Below are 11267 nucleotides of genomic sequence, written 5' to 3' on the forward strand. Positions count from 1 at the left end.
CCATATTGGGTACTTTTGCTTAGTTTTATGAGAGGAGCGGCATGCCATCCAAGTCCACCATCCATCAAGTTAAAAGAGCAATGAATTCAGTAATCCAATATCATGCCAAGGTTGTCAACGAAAGAGGAAGGACGGAAAAGGAAAAATCATAGGAGGGGGAGTAGGAAAGGAGTTAAAGTTCCCAATCTTCGGTTGAATCCACAGCAGAGAGAGTAGGCGTAAAAGAACATGCTATATCTGTAGAGGATTCCTAAGCACCCACACCTCGTCAAGTGGTTGGGATCATGGGGGAGAGGGGGGGGGGAGTTGGAAAAAAAAAAGGAAGCAGGAATAGAGGGAAAATAAAAGAAGCTGGTACAGCTAGGAGTCCAAAGAAATGCTGCAATCATCCTTTATTTAGTAATGCGCATAGTGTACCACGTGAGGTGTTCTGACAAGACTATCATCCTATAGGGGCCATCACATGATGATGATCCAAATTAGGAAAATAGGAAAATCCATTCTTTTGAAGGAATGCATGCTTTTTACAGTAACTAAATAGTTATATTTATGGGTGACCATGTTTGAATAAAAAAAATAAACTTTCATGAAAGAGCTAACAAGGCATGATGTTACCAGTGAAAGAAAAGCATTGTATTAGAAGTAGCTTTGCCTGGAAATATTTACTACTAACTCGAGTAAACTTCAATTATTGTGAACGGAAAATAATTTGTATCATAAAACTTGGGAACGCTTTTTTCTTTTCAGTGGCAGTAGCAAGCGTTATAGAATCTCAGTTTTTAATAATGAAAATAAATTGCACCTTAAATTCATACTTCCTTTATACAGAACAGAGTACAATAAATTTATTTCAACATCAAGGGATATCATGCATGAGCAGCTAAAGAATTCTCTGCCTTTTCATATGTAGTAGTTGTGGAAGCAGTTTGACTTGTAATTTCTTTACTCTCTGTCTTACATGCAAGGCATGGCAGCTTCTTCTCCAAGGCTGCACGGTATTTGGGATGAGTGATGGCATATACAATTGGATTGTAAACAGCGTTGGCTTTAGCAAATACGGAACCCCAAATACTGTATAACGGAGAGACCAACTCTTTCTTGAGCATTCCGGAGTAGTTGATGACGAAATAGGGTGTCCAAGCCATGAACCAAAGGGATACAGTCATGAGGGCAACCTTGGCAAGACGGCATTCAGTAGAGGTCTGGCTTTCTTCACTCCTGAGAGATTTAACTCCCATCTTCTTAGCTTGTTCACGCATCTGTTTTTCATGGTTGGCTACAGCCTTGATGATGAATGTATACAGATAGATAGTGAGGCACAGAGGGAACAGATAAACCCAAGAAGAGTAAATGAATAGGTAAGAGTGAGAAAAAATATCATCAGTGAGATAGTCAGTACCACAAGCAGTCAGGTTGCCCTCTGGTACATAGCGGTTCCACCCAAAGAATGGAGGAAGACACCAGGCAATAGAAGCCACCCAAGTGCCACCAATCCTCATAACGGCTCCACTGTTGGAGAGAGGGGTTCCAGAAACACCCTTAACAATGACATTGTATCGATCAAGTGTGATCCAAACCATGGACCAAATTGAGACACAGCCGAACAGAGACCCCAGGAACCCATAGACTTCACAGAAGAATGCACCAAAAGTCCACGTACGCCAGTAGCAGGTAATCATCATAGGTGGGAACATAGTAACCATCATCAGGAAATCAGAGATCGCTAAATTGATAATAAGCATATCAGCGGGAGTGCGAAGTGACCTTGTGTTCATGAATACCCACATGACAACAAAGTTACCAGCAACAGATAGGCATCCCGTGACACCAACCCAAAGCCCAACCAACGCATACCACAGAGGATTCAGAGGAGGAAACTGGTACCAGTGAGGGTCAACCATATGGAGGATCTCATTTGGTGCCATATCGACTGCTGTGAGGTTCCCATATGGATTAGTAGAAGAAATCTCATAATCTAGCTGGTTATACCAAGACATCTGAAAATATATAAAGGTGCAAATATTACCAACACGTAATAAAAGCCATAATTCATTATTATTATTTAGATGCCCATTGACATTGCATATGGACTAAAAATCATAACTGAAAGTATAGATATCTGACTCTATGTTTATAATAATAACCAACCCCAAACTAGACGCCATGGGACTACCATAACATGGTTATTGAAAATTATATATATATATATATATATATATATATATATATATATATAGTATGTATATATAGATATATATATGTATATATATATATATATATATATATATATATATATATATATATATTATATATATATATATATACATACATTTATAAAATCAAAGACCCATAATTCAATAAAATAAAGACCATCAGCCATGCTCTGTAAGTTATTTCAAACATCATTAAGCTACATTTTCCTTCTCTCTCTTATTATTACAAAAAAAGGGCCAAGACAGAGAAACAGTTAACTTTTGCAGCTAGTACCTGAACAAAAATAATTGTACATGCACAAATTATTTCAAAAGATATCCTCTTACTTGGTAATAACCATCCCGCTACGAAACGGAATCAAGACCCAAAAAGAAAGGGTTTTCAAAACAAATGGGTGAATGAATATAAATAGAAAAATCTTTAACACCAAATTTTACCACTAGTCGCTCGATGTAAGTATGTATATAAAATCTGAAGTATGCAAAGGTCAGAGCTTCTAACTAATCGTTGAAGGAAAAACATATAAGTAATTCTACATGGGAATGCAAAGATGATGCCTATTAACAAGACTGGAAAGGGTCTCAACTTTCAACAAGAAAGAAGGAATTAAAGAGAATATAAGAAAACTGATTTTAAGACTGTAAGGAATAACCGTACCAGAAATGTCGTTATGAAAGAGAAGTAGTTAATAATTCATCATATTATCCAACAAGGTATGAAATTGTATAGTAGAGTGGAGGATAAATTTAAATTTGAAAACAGTAAACGACACTATATTGTCTTTTTACATCAACGTGTGTACTATATCCAAAGCAAGTTAACGCTCAACTTGACCAAGAGAAACTAAGAATGACCTGTTGAAACAAAATCCTGTGAAAACGTATCCGCCAACCTAAAATAATGTTAAAATAGGAAATAGTGCATTACGAAAGCGTTAAAAAAAACAGTATACGCAACATTTTTAGCCACATAGCAATAAACCAATTAGATAAGAATTCAGAAACAACCATTTGCTTTTATCCGGACAACTGATATGATATGCACAAAGTTAGATATAGATTCAGAAAACAGTAGTAATATTCATCAATGCCACAACAGCAGAGACTACTAGAATATAAGGAGGCGAAACTGTAATTTTTCAAAAGAGAAAAAAGTGGCTTGGATTACATTAAGCGCTTTTGGAAATAACTCGTTGAAAAGTAAATTATAAAAACTCGTAGATTCAAATCATACTCCGGAGATCTGTTAAGTTTCAGAAGTTAGTGACAGTACAAAAAAGGAATAAAAGAGGAATAGTTCGAGGGATCAGAAAATCTACTCATTTTTTACAACAAGTGAATCAAGTTAAAGAGCATGAGCACTTTGGTTCAAGGGAATACTGATGACAAATGTCCTTCATAAACTTCTCAGGGCCCAATCAAATGTATTGCATTGTCCAAGTCTCTTGTCAACAGAACAGAAAGAAGCGTTCTTACAGCATTTCAAGGAAGATTCCACGAGTGCATTATTCAGGGGCTGACATCTGATAAGTATACTAATGAAATTTTCAAACAAAATGGTGAAAGTTTATTACTCTTCTTATTAAAGTTGAAGACTTTGAGGAAAACTAACCTAGTAAAGGCTCATTACAAGTTTGAATGCGAACAAACTTGACGTAAAACTCGTATTCCTATTAGGGCTCTGCTTGAAATTCTGAGGACGATCATTGGGAGAGACTTCGGGACGGTGAGGCGTTTAACTGATTATCATCTAAACTTCGTTTTCCAAACACAGAACAAAATAATGCATTGTCATTCGGCGGGAGGTGACCCTGTCAGAACATTAAGTTCATGTTTATCACGGAAAGTCTACCATAACATTATTGTGGTACGCACAATTGTCATTCGTAATCGTCCAAAGGCTGCGAAGGAAAGGATTTAAGGAAGGAATAAAGATTCAAATAACGAGAGATCGTGATCAAGGAACTCGGAGAGTGCCACAAACAAATAAGCGAAACCACTTTTTTCAGGTCACTTTGCCTCACAGCGTGTTATTTACTGTTAACTTAAGCAATGTCAACATTCACAAAAGTTATGAAAAACGCTGTTAGAACCTTCTTTTACGAAAAAAAATTCAGAGAAAGAGCACCGGTACTAAATTGCTGAGGACAAAACCATTCTTTTTTTCTACGTAAATGTACTTATACGGAGAAGCAACAAAAACCATTTTTTTTTTTTTTTTGTACGGCCAAAGCACTGCAAAAATCGGAAAACGTGTTAGAGGGAAAACTTTTTCCAAATCACAGAAAGAACAAGGAAACAACACAACTCCACGATGCCTTGTTCTAAAGCATATAGAATGGGAGAGCCTATTCTATATAATTTGCCTTGTTCTATAGCTTTCATGGCGTCTTTGTTATTAATTTTCGCATTTTATAAATGTTTGGTATAAAATTCGTTCTATATTCCATTTACATACGAAAGACCTAACTCAGCATGTAAAGGAGGATTTACCTATAAAGCTTTTTAAATCCTTTCATTCATTTTCTTTACTTCAAAGTTAACGAATTTTTACGTCATGCAAAGCATGCTTCATTTGGCTGAGATAAACACAAGAACACCTTACAATTTCTTAGTTTCTTCACCGTCGACTATATCATAAAATATCGTGTCCTCCGCTACCTAAGGAAATACCACTACCGTTTGGGTAAGTCGATAAAACTGAACGGAGTAGAAGGCAGTTTGATTTTTCTATGGTGGTATTTAGGACCCTTCCTATTTCGAATATTAACGGTGTAATTCGCATACAGTAAATTATCAAAACATTTTTTAGTTGCAAATGTACACCCAGATATCCTTTTATTTACCTAAAACTTACACAGCGTAACTATTTAAAGCCTGGAACGGGACGCAGAAGGAAAAAAACAGAGTATAGTACAGAAGCCGCATAAGTGGTGACTTGCACGGAAGTGTATACAGCAGTTCTCTTCACAAAATGTTTTTTTGAAGTCTAGGAATGATTTTTTAGCTTGGGTACGCAATTCTGATATGGGTAGATTCTTTCAAAGATGGTCGCCATACCGAAATCGCTTGTGTACGAAAATTTGTCTCTATCTCGTAAATGAGGGCTTCCGGAAAAAAATGACAAGGGTTCAAAATTGTTCAAAAATCATTTTTATACACTATTTTGTCATTTATAGATCTATTCATTCATAATGCCAAAAAATACTTTTTTTTGTCTGTTTAGTAGTAAAAATTTGTCTGTAATTCGAGAATGAGTGCTTCTACAAAAACATTAGAAGAGTTAAGAATTGTTTAAAATGCACATCTAACCTTGATTATGACAATCTTGTATGAGATAAATTGTTTATTGCCAAATATCTTATATTAAACAAAAAAAACGAGAATAATCTCAATTTAGCGTAATGCATTTTGATAAGAACAAAGAAAGAAATTAACAGAGAAATAAGAGACTTGCTAATGTTATCATAAACAAATTGTTATGCCATAATAGTAAGACTCTTTAATAAGATCTGTAAAAGATAAACAGCTTATGAAAAAAATACTTGAAAAGTATGTACTGCACGATTACATTGCATGTAATGCTCTTTAATGATATACATATAGGTATATATTTCCTAATTACACAAACATGACAGATAGAATATATTTCATCCCACCACACAGAGGTTTTTATGCATCACAATCATTATTGCATTTACTTGAATTTTCATACAAACAAAATCTGAAATATGCCATTAAATTTATTCTCAATCTCCACATATTTATTGTGGAACAAGTCTTGCAATTACAAGGGAAAGGACAATCATCAGGTAGCTGTTGTAGAATGATTTGAGGATTCCGGCCTTCCTCTTTTTCTATATAACCAAAATGATTTGGGTTTTGAAAGCATTCTTTGTCATATAATATACTGTACCATCTATTGGCTTGAAGATAAGCTGTTTTGATGTATAGTTTGAGAGAAGCGGAAGTTGGTGGAAGCTTTGTAAAATCCAAATATTTCATGCAATGGTATTGAAAGGCGCGGAGGCCATCCATTTTCTTGAATTCTTTTGCCAAGACTCTTGTTGAGTACCCCTCAGCATTTTGCATTATCGTATCTGACGATCCCGCTCTTCCAATCTTTAGCCCTCTTAAGAGCTGCATGCTTCATTCCGACTTTACTCGTAGTGTCACAACCACGAAGTGAATGAATGGCAGGAAAGATTTCAATAATTTGCTTCTCTACTATTTCGCATATGTCACGCACTGGAATATATCTTGTTGTTTGTCCTTTACCAGAAACGGTCCAGAGTTTTTTTTAAGCCATTTCCTTTGAAAACTGTGATGATAGTGACTACCACACACAAAGACATCTGTATCTGATGATGCTATTGGCAGATTTTCTACATACATGAACGATGAAGAGTCTTCCATCTGCTTCCTCAAGGGCAGGACTTAACTGAGGCACTTTAGTTACTTGGCCATTCTGTAATTTGATTGCTTTTTCCTCAACCACATCACAATTACATAGTTATGGTAGGGAATCTGTCTTTATGCTGTATACTGGAGGCTTTGGAGAATTCCTGAGGCTGATTTTTTTATTACGAATTTATGCCCAAAAAGCATCCATGTCTTTAGGCAAGGCTGTCGTACTGCATGAAATAGTCATATCAATAAGATCTATTTCATATGACTGACCCTTTCTTCAGCTTTAATACTGTGCTCATAATACATGTCAAATACTATGTCAGTTCTGTTTACATTCCTTGACAATGACAGAATTCTAATTTAAAATAATATCTGCAATTTCACCAAAGGTTTTCACAGATTTTGTAGCAGCTGCAGCAATCCTACGGGCATGGAGCGTAAAATTAAAGACAACACAATTGGTGAATGGAGGATTCTGGATGGGTTGATCTTGCATATTTGTCAAATATTTTTCTAGCTCATGAACCAGTTCAGATTTGTAGGTTTTCAGTACTGCGCCATATTTTGTTAAAAAGAAAGATGTACTCATTAGCCCATGCGATAAGAGTGTATCAATAGAATAATTACGATCTCTAGCTATTCCATTCATCCTTATTACTTTTTCTAGTCAACGGATAAATCATTTGTTTTTACTTCTGTATAAAAGCTTGGTCTCGGAATTCGTTGTACTAACTGACCAACCCAGTGCTGCCTGGGGTAACTCTGGATGGCATCAGATAAATTCTCTCTCTCTCTCTCTCTTACCCTCTTTCTTCTCCCTAACACCCCCACTACTCTCCCTCTCTCATTTCCTCTCCCTCTCACTCTCTCTCTGTCACACCCTGCCCAACCCCGACCCCCTTTGGTGCCATTGATGTCTTACCTCCACAGTATTCGATACTAAGTCATATTTAGTGTGTATACCGAAAATCGAGTCATATTATTTACTACGGACTCAGAAAATTAAGTATGATAAATTCGTAACGTTATTAAGCCTACAGGCTGAACTAGCTCCCTTTCGGGGAAGGTACCCCGCCCCCTCCGACACCTTTTGTTGCTTGAAACCTCATTATAAACCATCTTAGGGGACCCCACTATAGCCATGCCAAGTTTCATGCCCATCGGACCAGCCATTTGGCCGTGATTGAATGACACACAGACGTACAGACATAATGTCCTTTATAGTTAGATTGTTTTAACCCTCAGTGATGCATTCCAGTTTAAAATTTGTTTCTTCCATTGGTCATTGGTAAATGCTCTCCTGTTGTAAAGCTGAAAATTAGGTCATGCTCGACTGAAGAGAAAAAAAGTATATCTTAGTTTTACCAGACCAATGACCTGATTAACAGCTCTCCTAGGGCTGGCCTGAATGATTAGATATTTTTACGTGGCTAGGAACCAATTGGTCACTTAGCAAAGGGACCTACAGCTTATTGTGGGATCCGAACCACATCAAGAAATGTATTTCTATCACCAGAAATAAATTCCTCTGTTTCCTTGTTAGCAGAGCAGGGAATCGAACCCGGGTCCTAAGACCGGTAGTCGAGCACGTTATCGACTCGTCCAACGAGAAACTTCTACTGAAGAGAAAGGGTTATGCCTGTTCAAAATGAAATTAATATATTTCATGATGTACTGGTTATCTTTTTGGGTCACAGCATCCCAAAATGCATGATGTAGGTCATTCTCATCATTTTCAATAATTCTACAAATTCTACTCATTGTTTTCAATAATTCTACAAATTCTTCTGTGAAGTATGTTCTTGAATGTGTATCATGCTTGATTACATCATGAAGGGCCCCAGCTTCTTTCCTTCTGGTCATTCCAATTATGCTTCCTTGTCCTTTTGCTGGCTCGTTATAGCACATCTCTGAACCTTGATCCATGTCTACACTGCTTAAATTCCTCTCTCCATGTTGAACTACATAACCGCCCCCCCCCAACCCCTAACAAAAGAATTAAGACTGGGATGTTTTTCTTTAAGTTCCAAGCAATCTTCATAGTAAACAGAGCCCCAACTTGCATTATTTACCTTACCATAGTAAAAGAATAAAGACAGTGCTATCTGAAAAGCAGATATATGAAGCTTCCAGTTGCCCTCCCTGTCAGCTCTTAAGATATCTCTCAGTATTGGGACCAGTTCATATAAAAAAAAATGTTCCAAAACAAAATACTTTTGACTTCTCTGTCCCTTTCCTCAGAAACATCATAAAGTGTGTAAGAAAATCTTGCAAGAGATGTGCTTCTTTTACTTTCTTGCATTCGGTGCACAACTTCTGCAATTATAGCCATACCTCGAACTCCTGAATAGAGTTTGCCTTTTAATACATTCTCGACCACTTTCGGGCCGAATACTTCAGTTTCTATCAGTACTTCTGGAGTGCCACTGTCTTCCAGGTACAGTAACTGTCCTATGATTATTTGTGTGACGTGAATGTTGCCTAAACCAAGAAATATATTTTCAAATTGAGAGGGAAACAAGAAGTCAAATAGTAAATGGGTTTACAAATGACCAAACTTAGTGTAAAAATGAATTTTGAACAATTTTGAACTAGTGTAATTGATTCCTTGAAGCAAGAAAAATTATTTTTGGCATACTTTTTACTAACACTACAAGGCTAAGTAAATTAATTTATAAATCCAAAAACATTGTGTAAAAATGTATTTAACACAACTTTGAACTCTTTGTCATTTTTTTCTGGAATCCCTCAATTACGAGATAGAGACACATTTTCGGACACAACCGATTTCGGTCAAGCGGCCATCTTGGCGGCCATCTTAGAAAAAATCTCCCCATATCAGAATTGCGTACCCGAGATAACAATCATTCCTCGACATCAAAGAAACACTGTGTGAAGAGAACTGCTGTATACACCTCCGTGCAACAGTCACCACCTATGCGGCTTCTAGACTAAACAGCGTCTTCCTTAAATTTACTAACAAGTGTTCTCATCCTAATAAAGATCCTAACCAACCTGCCCTCTCCAAATCTCGCCGAATCTTCTGGCATTTTTCCAATGATCAAAATTAACAGAAGTAGATTTAGGTGTGAAAAGTATTTCATCGACGATTAAAAATGGAAAATTTATACTTTTTAAGAATTTGGTCGCTCCAGAGCAACAAAGATATTACATTATTAGTAGTAATTGTATGACAATCAAATAATTCAAGGACAGAATGGTAATAAGTTAACAGGAAGAATATAGGTAAAATCATACAAAATAAAACTCTTTATAAGGTGCGCATAATGCTTTACATCATCACTTCATATCAATAAATGACATGGGTAAACGGATACGGTGCGCTGCTGTCCTATCAGCGCTAAGTGATTCTCTATCGCATTCAGATTCAAAGCTTACATTACAATAACTAATAAAAACACAAAACGGGCTAAGGAAGGAAGACATCACAAAGGAGAAAAGCAATAAATATTACAATACAATAATCTTAACATATGGCATACAAGCTTACCTTATTGGGCCCAAAACATCAGCGTGCAATCAAATACAGTTGAAGATATTCTTGAGGAGCTGCTTTCACTGAGGCGGGCTGACTGACCAACCGCTTCAGGACTTTTGCATTCTAAACAGAATCGGATGTGACTGAAAGCGCAACAAGCCAAAGGCTTTTATATACTGTAGATCATGCAACCCATATGCAAACTTGAAGTGCTTCCGCAGCCAAGTAAGGGAGGAATTAGCCCGGCGCCATCGGAACCACGGTAAATATGCTACATATACAAGTCGCCAAAACACCCGAAAGTTGCTTTGTAATCGTGAAACAGAACATGAGATTTTATAACAAATAATACCACTTTCATCAAGTTCACCTTTCGACAATCAACAACCGCGGAAATTACTTCATCAACTCTGTTTGCTTTGTAACTTTCTCATTCGTCTCAGTTTTGACGGCGGGGTTCGGAAATCGGCCTTGACTTTTCCAAAACAGTGTGTAATTCAGATAAGCTGCATCGACAGAACCTACTCTACACTGTGTCCCATTAATACGAACTGCCAGGAGCACCTCCATCTATTTTCCTGCAAAAAGGTGCCGCCAGAACGAAAATATTAGCAAAATCACTCAAATAAAATTAGTGAGCAATGTTCAAGATCCTGAAACCATCTAGGTCGATTTAAGCGCCCAGTGGCATAGGAAAGGGAGAAAACACTACGTGTGTAGTAGTATTTATCAGAGATAGCCGTGCCATATGATTTTTTTCTAAAGTAACTTTTTGGTGACGGGTTAAAAAAAGCAAAGATTATCAAATGTGTGAGAGTCAGTAGAAAATGCATCATAAAATGCTTATCTTTGTAGGCACTTTGTATAATTCAACCCCCAGTTAATAATGTTCACTTGGTCGATATACATGTTACGGCAGTAAACAAACTGACATTGTAAGATGTTTACTCTCTATATTTTGTTCATCGTCAATTCATAACGAAATTACATCAAGCTGTTCGGATTTTCTATTAATTAGAGTAAAAAAATAGCGGAGAAAATATTTCTCTTTTTATTCAACTAAGAAAAATATTTGTTTTCATCCAACTAAAAATAAATATTTGTTTTTATCCACAAGGAAAAATATTTGATTTATTCACCGAGTT

At 36.5% G+C, this 11267-nt stretch overlaps 1 protein-coding gene across 1 annotated transcript; it reads right to left on the reverse strand.

The window, feature by feature from the left end:
- Nucleotides 1-375: 375 nt before the first annotated feature.
- LOC135200223 (rhodopsin-like) lies at nt 376-10270 on the reverse strand. Its single transcript, XM_064228658.1, has 2 exons — nt 10135-10270; nt 376-1997 (listed from the first exon to the last, which is right to left on the reverse strand). The coding sequence occupies exon 2, from the start codon at nt 1995-1997 to the stop codon at nt 867-869; it is 1131 nt and encodes a 376-aa protein (XP_064084728.1). The 5' UTR covers nt 10135-10270; the 3' UTR covers nt 376-866.
- Nucleotides 10271-11267: the final 997 nt, after the last annotated feature.

This window comes from Macrobrachium nipponense, chromosome 26, assembly GCF_015104395.2.
Source record: "Macrobrachium nipponense isolate FS-2020 chromosome 26, ASM1510439v2, whole genome shotgun sequence".
Taxonomy (NCBI): domain Eukaryota; kingdom Metazoa; phylum Arthropoda; class Malacostraca; order Decapoda; family Palaemonidae; genus Macrobrachium; species Macrobrachium nipponense.